The sequence below is a fragment of the Hirundo rustica genome, chromosome 3 (genome assembly GCF_015227805.2).
Source record: "Hirundo rustica isolate bHirRus1 chromosome 3, bHirRus1.pri.v3, whole genome shotgun sequence".
Lineage (NCBI taxonomy): Eukaryota > Metazoa > Chordata > Aves > Passeriformes > Hirundinidae > Hirundo > Hirundo rustica.
The window spans coordinates 36,456,972-36,479,704 of NC_053452.1; the positions used below are offsets into that span (position 1 = coordinate 36,456,972).

General features: G+C 36.6%; 1 protein-coding gene across 2 annotated transcripts in view; it reads left to right on the top strand.

Annotated features, from left to right (window-relative positions):
• CRIM1 (cysteine rich transmembrane BMP regulator 1) overlaps positions 1 to 22,733 on the top strand; it is a 173,460-nt gene that overhangs the window by 94,913 nt on the left and 55,814 nt on the right. For both annotated transcript variants that reach the window (XM_040058377.2, XM_040058379.1), the window contains exon 5: positions 11,505 to 11,626. In XM_040058377.2, the coding sequence (XP_039914311.1) occupies positions 11,505 to 11,626 (122 nt within the window). The remainder of the gene's footprint in view (positions 1 to 11,504; positions 11,627 to 22,733) is intronic.

A 22,733-nucleotide genomic window follows, 5' to 3' on the forward strand; every position in this document is an offset into this window, starting at 1 on the left:
AAAACCTAAGTAATTAAATCTGGTTGTCTTGTTATCAGTCCTGAGAAAAATAGTGGGAAAATTGACAGGGGATTGAATTAAGGATTAAAGAATCTAATTATAGCTAGAAGCAACCAATGTTGCTGGAATCTGATACTGTCTTTTGAAGATACTTAGTTTGCCTTAAAAACTTGACCATCAGAGTGCCTTCCTTTTCAATTTCTGTCTTCCATCATCACTAGTCTTTTTTTTGGTGTTTTTTTTTAATTGGATTCTGGCATTAAACAAAACAAACAAATGAAAAAACAACTAGGAGTTTTTAATTACTTTTGTCTCTCAGAGTTTACTTTATAAAATGGAAATGTATCCCCTTCCCCTTAACATTGAAGGACATTTCCCGCACCTCCCTGAGATGTTGGGAGTGACTCAGTCTCAATGAGTCAGCATGGTTGTGCTTAAGCTCCTGAGAGCAACTCTTGCAGCATATGCGTGCTGGCTTGAATATCTTGGTGATAAATATAGGATATAGTTGTACTCTTATGAGAGGAGAGAAGCATCCAGGAGTATGTTCACTACTTTGCTTCACATACTTCTTAAAAAAGCTCACACCATAAATGCTGAATATGTTCTAGATTTGAAAAAAGTTCAGAAATAATTGATACATATTTATCTCTCAAAATTTCCAGTACTTTATTTTCTACCTGAATGCTAGCTTTAAAAAACGCAGTTTCAAGAATGATGTGGGATGAGGGGAAGAAAAAGCGATTGTAAGTTGAGCATAGCAGGAGCGGATAAATTTCATATGCCAAAAAAGTGATTAAAAGCTTTTTACTGATACAGTCTTGCAAGACTGGAGCCCAAAAGGCTTGGCTTGATGGATGAGCAAACAAAGACACTTTGAATTAGACCATTTCACTATCACTTAGTTACAGATAGCTGAATGACATTACAAATGCAAACCTCTCACTTGGCTCAAGTAGCATGAAGGAGTAGGATTAGATTTGTATTGTTTAGAAGAAAACCTCTGAAAAAAACTTCGTGAATGAATTAGTCATAGAATTCCTTTTTCCTTGTTTAATAGTCTTTGACCTGTCATTTTTTCCTTGTATGTGGCTAAAATGTCTCAATCTGGGGCTGCTGTGAGTGTCAGTGCCACCATTTGGTCTGCAGTATGGTAAAGAAGTGAAATGTGCTTGGTCAGCAAATCCAAGTGTTAAATCTCTGGATGATAAAATCTTGTTTTACGTTTTCATCATCTACTCAGCCCCATTGGATTGTCAGAGGGGCAGTAAATATGTGCCTTAAAGATTTTCATAGAAAACAGCCCAGTTCTTCCCCTCAGTTTTTAAATGCTTTTATTTTGATACAGCTCATGAAAATGAGTAATATCTTGATGTAGTAGGAGATAGTATTTTAGATAAGGTTTAATTCAAGCTATATCTGGATAGAAATGGAATATAACTTGGAAATAACTAGAATATTCTAATCTATCATATTTAATTACCTTTCAATTTATGACATAGTAGGAAGACTAGTAAATCTACAAAATGTACTTCACTCTAAGAATCCTAGGAGAATGCTCTTTTTTATCTGTCCTGTACTAAAATATTTTTAACATGTGTGCATTATTTAGCAGTTCTAAAGGCATTAAGACTAAGTAGCAATCTAGATTAGCAATCTACATCTAAAATTTGTTTATACCATTGCTGAATTGGTTTTGATTACAAAGGAAGAAATTACTTATTTTATTATTTTTAATCTTTTGTTTCTAATAATAACTTTTGCTGTCTTAGGCACAATATAGATGTCACTTGAGAAATTCACCATTAGTAGTTTCACTAGAATTTTTCAGAAAACCTGTAGATACGTTAAAAGACATGCTGTCTTTTCATGTAACTAAACTAAAAGTGGGTGGATTCAAATTAGATATTAAGAGGAGTTTTTTCACCATCAGGGTGGTAAAACACTGAAACAAGTTTCCCAGAGAACAAGTAGATGCCTCATCCCTGGAAGCGTTCAAGGCCAGCTTGGATGGGCCTTTGATCAGCCTGGTCTAGTGGAACATGTCCTTACACTTGGCAGCTCTTCTATGATTCCATGATCTTTTATCATCCTAGATGACTTTGTCCAGTAAGCAACTGCTTTTACTTTACTTTATCTTCTTTTATGGCACTTGGACATGTTATTGTGTCATATATTGTGTTCACAACCTTTCACAGCCTTAGACCTACCAGCCAGTGTTGTGTATGTGGTGTTACACCAGTGTCTAGGCAATCTAGTGCCAGCAACACAAAAATCAGCACAATTCTTTTCTTCTCATTCTGCGCCAGCCAACAGAATCATAACTGGCAAGTATACTATTGTAAGTTCCCCTGAAAGCTATTATCAAATATATTTGCATTGTATTTGAGTGCACCCATACACAACTAGTGGAAAATGTTTTTATTCTGACAACATCCATAGAGGTGGCCTCTGAGTCCCTGATTAGCTTTGCACCTATCCCATTTAGTAGGAAGGGTATTGTACACCCATTCTTTTCATTCTTCTTAGCTTTTTGGCTGTTTCAGGTCTTCTCTGTGGCATTCCTTGTGATTCTCACATTTGTCTAGATTTTCTTAGGTCTTCCTGTCTTTGGAAGACCTTCATTTTATGATAATGTTTTGGTGTTCCATACAGCATTCATCGTTTGGATTCCTTCAACCTTCTTTAGAAGACATGATTTTCCAGCAAGTGTAACTTTTTTCTTTTCCCCTGTATCAGTCATCTCTCTTAAGCAATTTTTGCTGATACAGAGGTCTCCCTTGTATATGTTGTAGAATTTTAGATCCTTTTTCTCCACCCATCTCATCCTCAAGAATTGTATCCAAGAGAAAGTGGTTGTGGATTTTTTGTTAAAGAAAGGCTCAGCTGGAACTGTTAAGACCAATCATTGATCCAAGACCTGTTATCTTCCTAAGACCTCTATTCAGGGATTGGCTTCTGAGTAACCCAGGTAGCTGGATCAAAGGTCTGTGTTAAGGACTCTGCAGAAGCTTTTTTTTGCCTTCAGTTCTGTCATCAGCTTCTTAGAAACTCTCGTTTCTAATCCTGGCCAGCTTGTTCATGTTGGTTTTTTGCCACCTCAAGTGCGTCAGTGCCATGGTAATGTAACACTTGGTGTTGAATTGGAGACTTCCTCATCGAAGAGGCAGGTTTATATTGAAGGAAAGCTCTACATTGATGACAGTTTAACCGTGGTAAATTCTGGCTTGCAATAGGCTTTTGTTTAATGGTTGATGAATAGAACACTGCAATTTTTTTGGAGGTTTTGTAATAGCTGGAAATAGGTGTTTAGGCATTTTCATTTTAGTCTTTAAAATCCTCAGAAGTTAGGAAATGGTGAGTATTTTTCCCAGAAAAACCATTTTGCTTCATGCAGGTCTGCTGAGATATTCAGTCCTGCTTACAGACTATTTACAGACTGAATATCCATAAAACACGAGGATAACAGGTCATGGTGTGTAACCTTTCTAGGTGTTTCATGACTGTCCTCTCCTGATGTGTTCCAGGAGAGGTAATGAATTACTGAACTCAGAGTTCAAGCATTCCCCTTCTTCCCTACTACAGCTGCCTCCAGAATTCCCATGTGTTCTCAATGTGATGGTAGTTATTGCTGCCTTGGCATTGATCCTCACCATGTGGGTTGTTTTGGCCAGCAACCATATTTTCCTGAAGTACACAAATGAGGAAAAGATGATATGTTGGTTGGTTTGCTGTTTCTTTAAAGCTATTTCAGTAAAACTTGAACAGAAGCTCTTGAAACAGAAGACATTTCTGGAGCCCGATGGCTGACTCCTGAGGGTCAGAGACCTCAGACATGGAGAGGAAACAACTTTGCAGGAGAAATAGCATGTAAAACTTTCGCAGAAGAAGTTCTAAAACATAGTAAATGCAGAGGCCCCTGCTTGCATCTTTTATAAGATCAGCATTTTGTGCCTGTATGATCTGTGGTGGTGGTCTTCCACCAACTTCTAGGAAATATTGAATTGGAAAACCTGAAGCACAATGCCACATAAAGGTAGAAACACATTTCCCAAGAGCAGAACAAAAAACCCATTTGCGCTGGGGGAGGAAATATCAGTGATAGCTATGTAAGCAGTTTCCTTTTTATGGAAAAGAATCCATAGTACTCCATAGTATCCATGTGCTGAGTTAATGGTATATCTACTCCTCCTCTGTGAAACTCAGAAAGAAACTTTAAGCCAGATAAGTTGAAGCTACTCCTAATTGTATCTACTTTTAGGTGGTGTTTTATGCTTGAAATTAGAATGAAGTTGTAGTGTTTATAGAATTAGGGGTTGTTTCTATTCTTTGTGAGCAAGCTGGTGTTTGAACTCTTTCAGCTTATAATAAGCTGGTAGTTGTGTCTTTCTGTTTCAATTTTTGTTTTCACTTGTCAGTCTAACAATTAGTGTGTACCTTGCTCACACAGAGTATTGTTTTTCATCTTTCCCCTGAGGCTTCCTACTGTGCTTTGTTTCTACTTAATCAGCTATTAGCTTGTTTGGAAATTAAATTAGAGATTTAGTTGAGAATAATTTCTGACTTGATCAGGCAAATTTCTGTTTGCATCACAGAGATCAATGATGTCTGACTTTTGTCTTCAGACTCACAGGTGCACAGATGTCTAGGGAGACTCATGTACATAGTAAAGCAATAGAATTATGATTTGGATGCTTGCATTTTAAAAGGGAAGTGGATATGAGAATTCCCCAGCAGTTTCCAATGGTGCTTGGGGCAGATGGTAATATCAACATTATTACAGAGGTTAGATGAAGAGTGTGAAGTTGTGTTTCCTCTAGAAAACAGCAGGAAACGTCATGTCAGAATTCACCAGCCCCAAATTCTGTTTCTTTCTTCCTTCTCAAATTATTGAAAAGTGGAACCAGAAGGTCATGGACCATTTTAAAATGAAAAGTAGTTTCTCACTGCGGTTCATTGAAATGTCATTGGTGAATTTCGGTCTGGTTTCTACAAAAGTGTTGCAGTTCTTGCATGCATGGTTTCTATTATACAGGAAGGGTGCCATTAGTTGAGTGGAGTTGTTTGGTCTCAAAACCACATAGATTTTGGAGCAAACGTTGGTATTCATTTTTATTCAAGGTCAGGTTGAGTGGGACTCTGAACAAGGTGATATAGTTGAAGATGTCCCTGATCATTGCCAAGGGTGGGAGTGAGCTAGACGACCTTTGAAGGTTCCTTTCCAACCCAAACCATTTTTTCTTACCTTTCCTAAACATGTACAGAATTGCCTTTGGGGATTTGAGGAAGGTGTTTAATAGCATGAATGGCATGGAAAAACTAAACATGAAATAATTATTAGAGGTTTGGGTTTTTTCTTGCAAAGAGGAGAAACTGGTCATGAAATTAAACAGTCACATAAATTAAACAATAATGCATTTGGGGGAGGTTTGTGGGGGGTTTTGCTTTTTTGTTGATTTGGGGGGTTTTCTTGTTTGCTTGTGGCAAAGCCATCTCTGATGGCTTAGTTGTAGGGAGACGTATCATTCAGGAGTAAGAAAGTTTGGAATTACAGGAATAAAGAAGTTTATGCATTACTTATAAAGCAATTATCTGTAAGTGATTTTTGACCACAAGTGCTCAGGAATTGTGTTTTATTTCTAAGAGGATCAGATATTTATAATTCCTCATTAAACAGTGGTTGAATAAGAATATATTTCATAATATTTCATAATATTAGAAAACTGACATTTGTATAACAACTGGTACCTTATTTTTAGATTCGAAATGTTTGTCATATTATGAAGGTAAAGCTGATAAACCTAAAAAAAAGAGCAACTGAGGTACACAGTGGTAAAAGCCATAGAGACCATCAACAGAAAAAAGCACCTGCTCGTATGGCAAAATGTGAGAAAAATACAGGGCTGAACTAGTTTATGTTGTATTTTATTTCCACTACTGATGAAATCAAAACAGTCTATACATGTATTTGTGTACTTGAAAAAAATCAGCACACTTGAAAAGTCATTGCATTTGGCCACTGGTTGTATGCCTACTGCATCTCTGACATCACTCTTTTGTGACTACCCTCTTCTGTCTTAGCTCTCAGGGAAATAGAGGAATTGATTTAATATTAGTCAGAGGATGAAATGAAGTTTTTTTTAGTCAGATGAATTCTTTAGATCCTTATCAGCCCTGGAATGTACTTGATGTGAATGCTGATTTTTATGACAACTTCCCTTGCTTAGCGTCTGTTTGCAATTTCCTAATGCTAATAAAATGCAAAAGATGCACCAAAAAATTCCCTTTCATGGTATCTTTAATTAAAAGCTAGATAGTTGCCTTTTGTAATATTTAAAAACCCCTTGTGTATCAGGATTACTATATTCATGGAAAAATTCTCTATATTGGGTGTCTCTAACAATATCCAAATTTTAAAAAGGAATTCTTACTTGGGGCACACTAACTTTGATTTCTCAATAAATAAACCACCTGAAAAATTAAAACAGTAGTAACTTCCATATGAGTCTGTTTACGTAGCAGTGATGTAGTCTTTTGAGCATTTGCAAACAGTCTCACAGTAAGTGTTATATGCAGCTTCCACAGTCTTTCTGTCATCTCTCTTTAGAGGTTTTTTATTGATCTTTGAAATAAAATTCTGAAAGATTTCCATGAAAAAAATTAACATTTTCATTACTGATTTTCTAAATACTATCTTTAAAACTAAAAATGCATGAAATAGTGATACTGAATTTGTGAGCAAAACCCCTCCAGCCTGTTTGATTGAAGATTTAGGAAAATTCTAGTTGAAATTTGTGTATGGTGGTGTCTCAATGGCTTTGGCTTTGCCTGCAGTGTAGGCAGTGGCTTTGTTCTGTCTGCCTAACTCACATTGCGGATTCAGGTGTGAATAACATGGAAATAATTCTTCAATAATTTCATGAGATTGCTATGTCAATATTTAATTTTGCTATATCATCATCGCTTATATCATGCGCTTGGTGGTAGCCGAGGTCTTGCAGTTTGAACTTTTCTTTGCCACTGTCAAGCTTTGATAATGCTCTTCTGAAAATTCCTGATTTCACAGTATGCTTAGGTGCTTATAATATTAAAACATCTGTGGAAATTTTATCTACTACACTGACTGATATAAGTGTTAATAATGTTAATGCAAATTGTACTAGATTGCTGCAAGGGGGGAAAGAAAAAAGGACTGTGATAAAATCTCCACAGGAATGTGATGTATGTTTCAGGAATGCTTTTCTCTAGTCTCAGTGCTTTAGACTTTAATTTTGTTTTGATCCTCAAAATAAATATCCTTCTCATCAATACACCCCTGCCTCAACCCTCCCATTCAATGATAATAAATCTTTTTTTCCAGGGCGTCTGTTCTTATTTTCATAGCCATTATGACTTGTGCCTGGAGAACTCTTTTGATCCTACCATCAAAACAGCTTTTCTGAGGCTAAGCAAGCCCTTCTCTCTTTAAATCTGTTTAACAACAGAAGTAAATGAACCAAGATAATTGGATTTGAAGTAAAAGTTGTCACTTTCAAGTATTCAATTTGATTTTTTTTTTTTATCTTCTTCCTTTTCCTTTTTGCACTTTTGGGGACATAACAGTGCTAAGCAATTACATAAAAAAAACCCAAACAGCAAAAATCAAACCAAAACAACATAAACTAAACTGGTATGAATGAACTTACTTATCTTCTGAACAACTTAAAAAGTGATTTAAAAAATCAGGCATTTATATTACTGAAGGAGTCACCTCCCCCAATCTATAAAGTATTGTTTAATGTACATAATCTCATTTCTGCTTTTTTATATGCTGAAATTTGTCTTGCTCAGTTGCTGAAATTTCTAGGATTGCTTTTGTCGGGTGGGTTTTTCTTGGGGTGGTCGTTTTTTGGGTTGGGTTGGAGGTTTTATTTGTTTGGTTTGGTTTTTTTGTTCAGGTGCCATAAAGGCTCTTGCATTACTGTTTGATTCCTCTTTTTGTCTTTCTGGGCCCTCTTGTAAGGTAACATTGTATTCTGGTACAGGGCTGTTCTTCCTTGTTAAAAGGACATGTTCTTGGCTTGACTTGAGTGCTGTTATGGTAATAACATGCCAAGAGGCTTGTTTCCATGCAGACTTTGCTAATAAGGAGTGTCAGGGGCAGATATGGGTGCCAACTTCCTGGTACCTCAAGTGCTGCCCTCCCTTTAATGCTGCAGCTTTTGGATGCCGCGATGCCATTGATGTTGCGGTGGTGTCGCTGCAAGCCATGTGAAAGGAGGAGGTGCTCTACGGTGCAGTCTTCTCTCGAGGCAGGTTTCCTGGCAGCAACTTGTGCTGTGACTGTTTTCTTTGGGCGAGCTACAGTTACAGGGTGAACAGCTCAGGACCAGCATGGTGCCTTACTGAACAGCAATCTGAACAGCAGAATTATAGAGAGATTAGCCTGAGAGGGACCATGGCCACTGGCAACAAGCTTAACTCAAACTGACCTGCTGAACAACTTCAAACCTAGTGTTCCGTTACCAAGGGTAAGATACAGACAGGTGCATAGTTGCCTGTGGCAGAGCACAGACCTGGGCTGCAACTTCTCTTCCATCCATCCCTCAGCTCCAAAAAGCACTTCAGAAAAATCCAGCTCTATAAAGCTCATCTTGCTCTCTTGCTAAGAATGGGATCACTTATTCCGAATTTCCAGATGTTGTTTTGGCAGCATGACAGCCATGCTCAGCTACCAGAATTCCTTGGGTTTCTTTCTGACAGACTTCTGTCTCCAAAACAATGTTTTCCATGCTAATAGCCTGGACAATGGTCAAAGGTTTTCCTAGCAGAACTGGCTGAAAAGAATGCAGACTATTTAAAAGTCCATCTGAGATCATTTTCTACTTTGACGTTATCCTATGCATGGATTACGTTTTAACCAAATGAGAAGTCAATTTATAAAATTTTGGATTGTTGAGGTTTTGTTTACTTACATTGTGAGTATGCAAAACTTTCATTACACTGAATGGGAGGGAGTCTTTTCTGCAGAAAAGAACGTTGGCTCCCACTAGTCTTTTAAATATCTCTTTTGTCTCTCTTTGTGGAAGATTGTCCTATCTTAAGTTATTTAAAGTGGTGATTCATATTTTCTTGTGGTTTAGTTTTGTGGTTTGGGGTTTTTTTAAGCTGTTGACTGGGAAAAAAATGAGAGGGGGGAAAGTACAAGTTATTAATCTAATCATTTAATATTGCAGTTCTATGAGTTACAAGGAATGTGAGACAAAAAGAAAGAAGATACTTCTGAGAAAGCTTTTTGTCAAGGCAGTAGAACTAAGAGTGATAATTTCAGCTCATGAAATTTGGAAAATCAAGGTCCACAACTGTTTTCCTAATGTGTGCTATTTTCCCTGAATTTTCAGTAGGTTTGACCTACCTATTTTCCCCAGAGGTCGTTAGGATGTTGAATATAGGGTTATTGAAGTGAAACCTCATTTTTTATTTAGTCTTTTAATACCACTTTCAGCTTGTATTTGCTTTTTTTTCTGTCATAGATGTTTTAAAAGATTTTTTTATATATGTTTCATTAGTAATATGTAGGTAGTCATTTCTGGGTTTCATTCTTCTCAGAAAGGAAAGGCATCTTTCAAAACAGTGTGCTACATGGATTAAGGTACAAAATCCATGAACATGACAGTGCTAATTTTTCTTTTCCATTGATTACTAGAGGTCATCTTTTTTTCTCCCCAGCCCCTCCCCCACTGTCTTCCTGTACTATTGGGACAGCAAAATGAGAGATACTAATAATTCTGTAAAGTTATTTACAGAGTCATCTTAAAGAGAAACTGCTGCCACAAATTCTTTAGATTTTTTGATCACATGTAGTAGAAATCAGGATGCCTTTTCTTCCTTCTACATCTCTGATGGCAAACAACACACGGTAAAGAAAATAACTGGGTTCCCTCTGTCTTTGTATTTACAAATAAGTTGAGAAAAAAGTGTCACAAGCAAAGGTGTGATAAATAAAACTTTGATTTTTGTACTCTTACTTTTTGTTTAGTCCATTATCCCTTATTGTTGTGGGAAGCACAGTATTATTAAAAACAACCAAACCAAAAAACTGCAACCAAACCAAACTAACAAAAAATCCCACCAAACCTGTTACTACACTGTAGCACATATGTGCACATAAAGTTAAATTGCTTCACTTTATCTTGATGTATTCAACGTTATTTGTGAAATGGACTTTCTCTTTAGAGTAACATGCTTCTGTAATGCAGTATTTTAAGAATCCTTTTCAAATATTTTAATAGAGGTTCTTTGCGGTTCCTTGACTTTACTTGTATTTCTTGCATTGAATAATACCTTACACTGGATAATATAACAATTTTATCTAACACTGATGAAGTTAAAGACAGATATATTAAAGACCTGTCTGTTAAGAGGTGGTTCTTCCTCATTCATTGCATGTTGATCTGACATGAAATGGCTGTTGGGCGATTAAGGAGACATGCATGGCAGAGGAGAACCAAACTTCTTGCATTTGGAGCATAAAGAATAAGCAAATACATTAAGGGCTGATGCTACTTCTTACTAACGGGTTGTGTAATGTGGGGATTATCTTGGGATACTTAAAATATTTGAAATAGTTGTTAACAAGTAGAGTTCTTATTTCTTTAACTCATAATTACCAGGTCTTCTATGATAGAATCATTGCTGCTTATCCATATAATGTGCCCATTGTTCAGGGCAAGAACTCTGTTAAATGTAAACTTATCAAAAGTCTTAAGTGCTTGACTTTTAAACTGTTACGTTAATCATAAAGCAAAGAATCTGGAAGCAAACATGACTGTTGTTTATCCAGATTTTATATCTCCCAGTTCATTAGGCTGTTTTCTCAAATAAGCAGATAAATATTATTTACATGGAGAAAGTAGTCCTTTTAGAATGATCCAAAACTAACTGGAGTATTTAGTATATCTAGCTTCCCACATTATTTAGCTCCACATGTAACTGTTTTTTCCCCCTCTGCAAACTGCAGCACAATCAACACCAAAAGAGCAATTGTTTTCTTTTAGCTTAGATTTAATGATTCTGGGCTTCCTTTTTCTTTAATTTTTCCCAAGATTACACTGGATATAATGTAGTTTCCTAATGAGAGAACACCCTTCTGATGAGTGAATGCAATTTCTGTTATTAGTGTTTCATCAATTTTGATTATTCAAGACAGAATTGGAGGAGAAGCCTTATTTTGCAAGTCCAGAGAACACAGTTATTACAGTTTTCAAATTTTTTACACAGAGGAGAACAGCACCATTGGCGTGGCGCACTACCACCTTTTTGTTTGACAGCCAACAGAGTTAAAAAGAGCCCTTCATGTTGATAAAATATCTTGGTTCTTGAGTTAATAAAAGATGATCCTAAGACATGAATATGCCAAAGCTGTAACCTTTGCTCTGACTTTCTGTTTTTCTCTTGCTTATTCCTTCACCTTTTGTGTGGTTTCCTTTATTTACGGGGTTTTCCTTGCTGTTCTTTGGTTTCAGATGCGAGTGTCTCACTGGTCTATGTGGTTTCCCCATGTGCGAGGCAGGCTCCGTTCCCCAGATAGTCTCACGTGGAGATGGAACGCCTGGCAAGTGCTGTGATGTCTTTGAATGTGTCAATGGTATGTGAAACTTTCTCTTGCACCTGAAGGAGGAGGGTTTTACATCTCTCTGGGGGATGCTGGGCATTTGGTTCTTTTTATTATGTTTTCAAGATCTAAGAGAGTTAATTTTCTTGAATTTCATTCAGTAAAAAGGAACTGGAAGTTTAGGTGAAGATACTGACGTGAGAAACTGTCATTTTGAAGTGGTCATGCTGCTTTAGTTTCTGAAGCACTCTTCTCTGTGACTCAGGGAATTATGGTTTTAGCAAGACTACCTCGCTGCACGTCTTTCATATAGTCTTTTGCCAGTAGCAAACACTAGAGGCCTTGTAGAAGGGAAATTTTTGTTGGCCATCTCGGCAGCTTGGGGAAGCACTGTAAGTGAAAGCGTGCTGGTTGGACTATGAGGTTTCCTTTAAGAATCAACTGCAAAGTAATTTTTAACACAGGTGTACAACCTTTAGAAATTATAAGACAGTTTAGGAATATATTTATTATTGCTCTTTGCTTCCCAGTGTAAATAGTTAGAAAATACTTAGAAACCCTTAATTTGTCATAGAAGTTGTCTTTTATCTGAGACTGTTCTATATAGAGAGCGGTAGATATATGCTGTGTGTAAGGTGAATTGTGGAGAAACAATATTTGACTATTGGTAAGCGGGAAAGTACTCTTGAAGAATTGCATAATAAATTCTGACTATTAAAAATTACAAGCTGTTGCAGTATTTATTAATTTTATCCAGCAATACTTGATCTTCTTTAGTGGTATGTGTATCAAATGTTTGAAACAGCCTTTATTTTACAATTGTCATTGCAAACGGAGAGAGAGATTTCTCCAGGAGAGGGTCTGTGTTATTTACACATAGCAATATTTTAAATGCACAAATGCTGATTAAAAATAATAGTACATGTAATGGGATATTATATATAAAAATTAAGTTTTCCCATATAATTAAAATACTTTATATCAGGAAGAGTTATGGATTCCTTAGCTTTTAGAGTAATTCTTTCACTATTTGGGTAAGGTTGTATAGATGCAACTTATCTACTTTTTGTTTATGTATGCTAAAGTAATACTCAGCTTTCTTTGTTTCATCCTGTTAAAGTATCATTTCTGAATCCAATTTACCTGTGAGACTTCAAAATGCAATGTTTAATTCAGGATTTACTTTACTAGTTTAAGCAAGAAATATAGAGCAAATTTCTGATACAATGTCTCAAAGGTACAAACCACCATGCTAATTGCTTCTCTTCAGCCTGCCTGTTATTTGTCGATACCGCTGACAAAACTATTACAGTTTTATATATATAACAGCAGTATATCTAATGTAGCAGGTGTGAGATGGAGCTGTTTAAATTGCCCACTTTTTTTTGTGGCATCTTCATGTCCTGTTTCCACGTAGAAGTCAGTTTCATTTTTCATTGGTAACAGTGAATTTGGACCGTCTTTAGCACTGTTGCCCTGGGCACCACTGCTTTGTGCACTGTAGCTCATTCCAAAGATCCAAGCTGCTTTTGGATCAAGATTCCTTTTTGCCTTTTAGGCTTTCTATATCTTAGTAGCCTATGAATACAGAGTAAATTGGAAGAGAAAATAGGATTTTTTGAAGGGAAGGCAGTGCCACAGAGGGAAGCAGAAAGGGCAGATTGGAGAAAAATTAAGGGGTTTAGGTTTGTCTTATATATGTCCTTAAAAATCAGTTTTAATATATTCTAGGGCAAAATCAAAATTATCTGTGGTAAGTTCCTCTTTAAAAAAAAAGAAAATAATCCTGAGAAAACTGAAAAGTCAGAAAAGTTAAATACTTTATTTAGAAAATCATATTTGTTATTAAGTTACTTAATGCTACAATCAAATTTTAAAAACTAAGGCTGTATCACATGGTCTTAAAGTGCATCAGGCAAACTTCTAGGTGCAGTTATTAGTGATGATCCAGTTTGGAAAAGAGAAATAGTTATAAACCTGAAGATGATAAATATTTTGAATAACAATCTGTGAGCAATTGTGAAACTGCTCATGAATGTGTGACATTTGTATTGAGTGGCATATCATTGGTAGAGAAGACCTCTAAATTCCTAGACTAACTGTGGCAAGAACTTCTAGATAACTGTTTAATGCAATAACAAACTGGTGTGTGTATGTGTTTAATAAATCCCTACCATTACTTTTGTCAGTTTAAAATGAAGAGGCAGGGGGAATGTTCTTAGTGAAACTGATAGTTGAATTCAATATCCAGTTCTGAGTTTTTACAGTATTTTTAAATACTAACAAGTGCAGAGGAGATATAATCGATATCAGTGGCAGATGGAGAAAATATCTTAGTGATAGGTTTAGGTCAATTTCTTTGCTTCATTAAAAAAAAAAATCCTTCAAAGTAAGAATCAAATCTGTAAGATCTGGGACAAGCTGTTCTCAGCAGTGAGGGTGGCTAGCTGTTGGCACAAATTGCTGGGAGGATGCTGAATTCCTTATCTTCATCCTTTCCAATTAGGATCAGATGCCTTTTTAAAGCATGTCTTTTAATCAAATGCAATTTAATGAGTTTATAGATGGTAAGTGGGGAAGTTGTATAATCAGCATTACCAACAAGTTTCATTAGTTACTTCTGTGTTTGAAAACCTCTGGAAAACAAGCAACAGGATGGAATTTAAAAAAAAAAGTGCATATTCGCATTAGTATAGTTTTCCTGCTATTATCACATCTATTGCATTAAAGAATTAAAAGAATTAAATGATTCCTTTGGCAGTGAGGGGGAGCAATACTGATCATTATCTTAAAATAAACCATTACAAATTAGTGTATGTGGACTGCAAAAAATCCAGCTTGTATATTTGGGTAACCCTAATGATTGTCATAGTGTTAAACCAAACCAGACTTCTGCAATATTTATTGTAAGTTTGGGCTAATGTGATAGGTGCAGAATTGTATGTTCACATATGGGTAGGTTGGCTTTACTGTGTAGGAAAGAGCTCTGCTGCAGTTGTAGGATAACAGTGGGCAGTGTTGAGGGGATTTTTAATAATGACTGCAAAATACATGTCATGGACACTGCAGTATGTTCTCTTGGTTGTTTGTCAACAGTTTGGAGACCAGTTATTCTTTTGTACGTGTTTTTCCTGGATTTAATATTGAACTGATGTGAAAGCTTTACAATACGTATGTAGATTTTGTGTGGCTATCTTTGTTACTGATACACACTGTCTCAAATTAGCTTTGGGTTAGTCTGTCTAAGAAAATAATACTAATCTGTGGCAAAAGAAACTTCTGCAGTAAATATTCCTTTTGCAGATTGTAATGGCGGTGGTGTTATTTGATTATAAATACAACATTAAGTCAATACACTTTCTTTTCCTGCTTCAGATTTATATTGGGTGTGTCCTTATGCTTCACATCATATGCAATCTGCTGCTTCTCATAGTTTATTCTATAATTATATAGACATTATAAATCATCAAAATAACATTTATTCCTGCTTGGAAAATGATCCTGGTATTTTCATTTAATTGGAGCTTGTTGTTAAGTAGCTACTGTCTGCAACTGTACAATCTTTGCATAGGTCAAGCTTTTTTGGGGATTTTTTTTAATACCAAAAAAAAAATTTAGAATGTCTTGAGAACAGCTTTCTTATTGGTGAGAAGAAAAAAACTACATTGCAGATAGATTACAATAGTTCTGTATATTTTAAACATCATTAATATATGCAGATATCAGAGTATTTTGCATGAAAATGTTACACTAACTAGAGACATAAAGTTGTTCTTTTTAAAGCACTGCTGTATTTAAAAGTTTTCACTATTATATTTAATGCGTACTGTTAGTAGAATGTGATTTTTGTTCTAAAGGTCAGTCAATTGAAAAGGTCAGTTTTAAGGCATGCATTGATTTGTCCATTTTGAAGGGAAGCTTCTTTGTAAGTAAAAACATTCCGTGTTGTTGAATGGTGAGAGGATTCAATCCAAAGTTCTCTTTTGACATGATCAAGTTCCTTGTCATTTATTTAGGATAAGTATTTGAGCCATCACTGAGTATACCCTGCCTGTTCCTTGGAACTCAAAATGAGAGCTCAGACAACAGTGGTGGCTGCAACATTGTTATTTCTTTTTGCTCCTTTTTCCTTGTCAGGAGAAAGGTTTTTATGGTTTAATTTGTAGCTTAAACATTGCAATTCTATGGAACTGTCTGCAACAGTGATCTAAAATGCAGTAGTGATGTGGTTTTGTCAGTCCTGTGTGCTTAGATGGCTGGCTGGCTGTTTCTCCTAATCTTATATTCTTGATGGCCATCAGAGCAAGCCCTAGTTTGTGCATGTAACACAGTTTTAGCCTGAAGGAGACAGAATTATTAATTGCTAAATTTAAATCTCTGGCTGCCGTAAAATAGTATCACTAGAGGTATAACTGATGCAAGTAAATATATCACTGCTTTTTGGTTATGGGAATAGAGATTTGCACAGTAGTGTTCAGTAGTAAAGTTTTCAGGGAAGAGCTGTATGCATAGTCAAATGTACTCATTTCTGAGAAATGTGAAGTCGATATAAAGGAAATGAGGCAACATGGGAAGTCTGTAGCAAATAATTTCATCTTACTGTATGAAACTGAACAAAGATTTTGTCTGTTGCGTGGTTCCGCGGCCCTGTTCCGGGGAAAGTGAGAGTCAGTGTTGCTTTGTTTAAAGGCAGACTATGCCAACTGCCGTGAAGTTTTCCCACTTGCACTTACCTAAAAACTGCTTTTCATCTAGAGAACACTAGATAGTATGTGATACTTATTTGGGGAAAATTGAGTGAGAGATTCCCAAGATATGCAGTCTTCCAAAAAATCCTGCATTTTGCAGAAGCTAGTTTTTTTCTGATCCATGCAAAATATATTATTCATCAGGACTTTTGTCTGCTAATCCTGGTGTGCTGCTTTTACTCATGGGGGAGCTTGTAAGGAAAGAAAATTGATTTGGCATTAAATTAAAAGCATCAACAAGTGAGTCTAGAGAGATTAAAAACTGCATGTGCGGCAAGAGTTCAAGTGCTTGGAAACAAGAGCGAGTATCCAAACTTGCCTGCTCTCTAATTAGGTATTGATGCATGGATCTCTTGAATATAAGTTGCACTTAAAGCACATACTGACTGTGAGCTGTGCCTTAGAAATTTGAGAGAGCAATTACCAGGCAACCTGCAGCTGCTGTCTTCTGTCATTCAGGGCTTTCACTTCTCAGTAATTTTCCTTGAAAACAACTGCTACACCAAAAATGTTGTGGATTGGTTTGTGAAATGTGATACATTACTTGTGTGAGTGGTCATCATCGATGTGTCAGCATGGTTCAAGGTCAAGGTGACCTGGCTGCCTTCTGCCATGGCCGTGTGTGAGCTGTGATTTTAGAGCCCAGATCTGCCAAGGATGGCTGTGGAGTCCAGTTCCATTTTCTCTGGGGGATGAGGTGTGGACTTTCATTGCCCTGTCCATTGAAAGTGGAATTACCTGATGAATGCATGAAAATAACTGGCATTGATCCTGGGAAGACCAAATTGCACCTTCCCCAGGAGTTAAGACTTTGACCCTTTCTATACTGCTGGTTTAGGCTGTACGGATAATTGTGTGGTAGTGCAGAAGTGATCTCCTACGTCAGTAAGACCACTTGGATGTGACTCATAGTCAGTATTTTATAACTGTTTCTATGATTTTTTTTTTTTCCTCATTTGAAAAGATAAATTGACATAAAGGTGGCATTTCTTTTTCCTCTCTGTGCCTTACGGCTATTTTCACCCTTGCATTTCTGTACAGTGGTACTGCATTGGAAGAGAGATTAAAAATCCCTTTTAATCACATTTCTTGTCACTTGCCCCTCACAGCAATTGCAGATCCATTACTAATCTCATGGTGCAGGAAAGGATAAAGGTCATTCCTGTATTTCTAAAAGGAGCTAAGAGTGGCCTGTTTCTAAAGGGGGCATCAATTTGTACTGAAAGGATTTGATGGGGAATATAGGGTCAGCAAGGAAAATACTCACCTTAAAAGGAGGAATGAAGTCTAAGTGAAGTACCTCACAGACACCATCTACCATGGGGTTCCCGTTGTTTATTGCACTGATCTTGGCAGTCTTTATTGCACTTTCATTAAACTTACTTTATGTGTACTCTAAAGAAACAAGGATTTGACCAAGATAAGTCTGTCTCGGAGCAGAGAACTAAATAGTCCTAATACTAGTTGAACAATACTGTGTATTTTGGCCGTCCAAAACCACAGATTTTTGTGGTGGACTTCAAATAGGCAGCTGCTTAAAAAATCAGATGCAAAATGCAGCTTGTGAGATGCAAAAGATAACAAATTGTTTGGAACGTAATAAGATTAACATTAAAGGAAAAAAAATTGATACCAAAAAGGTAGAAGGATTTAGTTGTTGTGGGCTGAGGTTTGGTTTGGGGGTTTATTGTTTTTAATTCAGTCAGAACATCTGAAAGGTATTCAAAAATCATGGCTAATCTGACCAGTCACAGCTGGATGAAAATTTGGTCTAGTATAATGAAAAACTTGGCCAGTCTGCCAAACCAAATCAAATGTTTTAGATCCTCTGAACCTGTATTATACTTGCCCTAGTCAAATTGGGAAAAGTATGTGAAACAGTGCAAGTCATTACCAGTTATATTTAAAACAGGAGGTTGAAGGAAAACACAGAAAACTGAAGATGGGGCAACACAAAATTACTGGTAAAAAATAGTCTATAGATAAATAGATTAAACAGATAGGGTAGGGATTATCAGGACCACAGCTGCATGTAAAACCAGGCTCAAAACCCGACAGTGTTTCACTAGGAGCAGGAGGGTTGATCAATGGGAAGTAGAGACTGCGTTTTTAAAACAGTTATTTTTTTAAATAAAAGTGGACAAAATCTATTTTACTTATTTCATGTTGGTTAATGAAACACAAGATGCTGTGAAATTATATGATATATGCAAAGAATAGCAGATGTCAAATGGTGTCGTTCTGTTTGTGTTTAAAAGTTTCTTAAAAATTAAGTATATACTTCTAGTGTTTACTTTGGTGAAATAGTAATGTTTTTTGCTGAAGTGAATTGTCTTGGTAGACTAATATCTTCAATAATGTTCTGGCTCAGATACTGCTGGATTTTTAAACTTGGACAAAGTTGCCAATACGTTGGAGGACAAGGTTAGAATTCAGTATTTTTCTCAAAGCATGGAAGACATGGCTAGGCCTATTACAACGCCAGACCACGACCTTGTGTTACAGGTTTGGAGATTCCCACCCCCCGCTATTCTTAACTTCTCTCATGCACTAGAGACTTCTCACAAACGTCCTGGCAATGCACGGTGGGCTGTGCCAGCACCAGTAGTGGTGCTGTTTCAGATGTCTGTGCCCTATTGACATGCCTATGGCTGACCTGATCACAACATGTATTTTTTCCTGTGATGGACTGACAGAAGCCACTGGGATTTAAACACATTCCTCTGTTACGGAGAATGCTTCCAAGGATTGTTTGGCAATTTCATCAAGAAAAACTGTCACTGTTGCGGGGTTTTAGAGCATAGCCACCACCCTCTGTGGCCCCAGCTCTTCCTTTGTTGTCCTGGTATTTTCCTGTAGTAGGACTGAAGGATGTTAAAAAACAGCAGTGCTTTATTTCTAGAAGGAGCTAGAAGAAAGAAGAGGGATAGCCTTGTAGAAAGTCACAGAAACAATCAAACAAAGGTGTACATTTCATTTGTAAGAGGGGATGTAGGCAGGGATACCCTGAGGTGTCCTGAGGATGAGTCCTCTTAGCAAGAAATTTGTATACTGGAGGAGAGAAAAAACTAGAACATGACACCTCAAAGATGAGAAGTGTGATGAAGCTTAGAGGAAGCTTCCTTTCTATTTGTTTGCTGTTTGTGTCTAACCTGAATTATCCCCTCCATGATTTTTGCTGTTACGGTAAATAAAACTGTGGAATTGTTTAATAAGTAGGTTGCATTTCCTCCATTACTGGTGGTTTTAAAGAAAATATTAAGACTGGGGTGTATCAGCTGTATTCAGCATCTCAAGTATCTTTTAATTTCTCTTGCAGACTACAGTTGCCACAAAATAGTGTTTCATTCCTTTAAGCTGTGAAAATATTTTTAAGAAATTGTATAAATAAATGCATTCATTTACAAATAATAGGTACAGTTTTATTTTAATTCGGGTTTCTCTCTTTCTGGATGACCTTTTTGTGAGCAGTCCTGTAATTGTGTTAACAGGCAATATGCTGCAATATAATATGCTGCAATAATAAGGAATATGCTGCTTAGGGAAACTAAGCAGCACAACCTGAAGAGTAAGAATCCAAATATTTCTTTCTACCTAGCTTGTTTTTATATGCTTGGAAGAAAACAATAGCCTACAGTTGTCCTATAACATTGTTATGGGCCAATTCTAATGACATGTAATCTCTTTTTTTTAAACTCTTATCAGCTCAGCTTTTGAAAAATTGAAAGCTTTTCTGTATTTTGTTTATTCAGACAAAGGATTCAAATTTATCAGTTTCCTTCCTTTTTATTTAATAGAAAGTCCACAGCATTTACCTGAGTTCCTTCCAAGGCTCTGGTACAAATACTTCTTTATACTGAAGGAACATCTGAAGTCCTGGAATCATGAACCTTTTAATCCTTTAAACAACAGAAAATTGTTTTGAATTTTGCTTCCAGTTTGGGAGAGGTGGAATTTCTGATACTACAAAAGAAAATGCCCAAACTTGCCTACAGAGAGCTGACGCCCTGAAGCATCTCATGTGATTGGTGTAACCGTGTGCGGAACTGCTGCCTTGCAAAGGATGGTTTGCCAAACTTGCATGTGTTTCTGAGCTGTTCCATGACTCTAATTAAAGAAAACCATAAGTATTTGGAAACTACAGAAATCTCAATAACAGAGGTTTTACTTTGGAGTAGTTCAGCCCATAGAACTAATTTAGATTTACACGTGGAAGGTAAAATACCTTTGAAAACCAATTTGATAAAACAGATTGTGTCCCTTTGCAGTTCAGACTGGTGATAAAGGTTTGAGAAATGATCGCTGTGTAGTGTGAGGCTGTGGGTTTAGTGCAGCCTTTTTGGGCTCTCACCCCCAGAACAAAAAAGCTGTGGTCATGGGATCGGTAGAGCTAAAATTGTGTCTGAACTAGTTTTCTTTTAACCCTGTGGAACGTTAATGCCAAATCAAGTCAGTTGTAGTCATGCTTGACTTTATATAGAAGCAGAGATGTCATTTGTTCTTCCACTGCCAGAAAAAAACCTATATCTTTCTGGGGACCATCCCCTCTATCCTGGCTTCTTTCATGGGTGGGCTTGGACTGGATTGATCTTGTATCACTGGGTTATCTGAGAGCTAGCAGACACTGAATTTATGTTCACAAACCCATGGCCTGTCTCATGCCCATTGCTTTCTTGTGGTAGTCTGCGTCACAAACAGGATTTTGGAGTCTCAGATATGTTTAACTACTTTGTACTATGAAGTTTTGGCACTTTGAATTCCTTTATGACACACACAAGCTTGAAGAATCAAACCTGTAGTTTTCTCTGTTTTGGCAGAACAGTGAATTCACGAATTTAGGAAAAGATGCATTTATTTTAGCTTTATGTTCTTTTATCCCTTGGTGAATGTCATACTTAGCTCAATCAGGCAATAAAAGGGACACTTGGAAAAAAAAAAGAGAGAACTGAAAGATCTTTTAGCATATTGTTGTGGAAGAAATCATTATAATTTTTATTACGATTTCTTTATATTATTATAATTTTACTGTGTGTTCCTCACTCTTTCACCAGGTTTCCACCTGGCATATATAAAGATAGAGTTCTTTGTTTTAATGCTTGTTTTGCCTTGACTCAGTCTCAAGACTGGAGTCTTACAGATGGTTCTAACAAAAGTAATCCTTGTCTCATGGCTGGATGCAAGGGCTTCGGTCTATAGTTTAATCTGGATATATGCACTTACTGTGAGGCTGTATGGTAAAAATACACATGTAGTGAAATTCTGCAGTGGTTTTCATTTTGGGAAAAAAATATGCTGTTACCTTACAGGATTTGCAGTTACTTGCCTAGTCTTGTTTGGACATGTGAAAATAACGATAAATAGTGGGAAATGATGTTTCTGCTTCTAATGAGGCAGGAATTCATCTCTACTGTTCAGTTATGGGGGAATCAGTAAAAATCAGGAAAGCTGCGATCAAAACAGTGAAGCCAGAAGCAAATGGATTAAAGGAAGGCCTTTTGAGTTTTGTTGGCACATTTCCTTTTTGAGAAGGTTTTTAAACCAACAGCTTGAGCTGCATAAACTTGAAATATTTCTCAAGTGTTTGTTTATGTGAATTGCTTTCTAATGAGGTCATTGCTGTTTTCCTGGACACAGTGGTATTTCCTCCTCTTGCTCTTGTTTTTAATGCTGCTTTCTACTTTCTACCTTGAAGACAGAACAGGCATATAAAAATCAAACATTGGATACCTCCAAGCTTCAACTCTAAGCTCCAAGCTTCAAATCTAATGATTGCTTTACAGTCATTTCAAATGACTCAAGGCTGGACCACAGTATAAGCATGTGATGAAAGAAGTACTTGAAATGCTTTAGAGTTTTAAAGAAAACCTGTGTCATTGTCAAGAGAAACGCAGATGTAAAGTTCTTAGCTCCAAAAAGTTAAGAGAATTGGGGTGGATTGAAAGGAATCTGCAAATGCTGATTTTTTGAATGTTGAAATGTATTTTGTCTCCCATGTGAGATTGATCACTAAGCAAAAGAAAAATAACCTGAGCATAAAGTGGGCACAGTTTTCAACTCTCTGTGGCTAGGCATTACACATGTAAATAAATAATCTCTACCATCTGTTCTTCAGAAATCAGAAACACGGACAATTGTCCTTTCTTTTCTTTGCTGTTTACTTTAAATGCAATGAAACATGTTGGGTTTACCTACAGTATTTGATAATGTTTCTGAAATAAATAGCTTCCTGTTTGCAGAACCTCTGTTTTTTCAGACTGCTAGATTTACAGCTTCTGAAAAAAACAGACTGGTGGACTAGATACTGCTGTATTTCAGGTGGCTGCTTTCAAAAAATTTGGGCTAGTGTCATAGGAGGCCAAAATTTTATTCTGAAGTGGGGAAGAGGGAGGGGG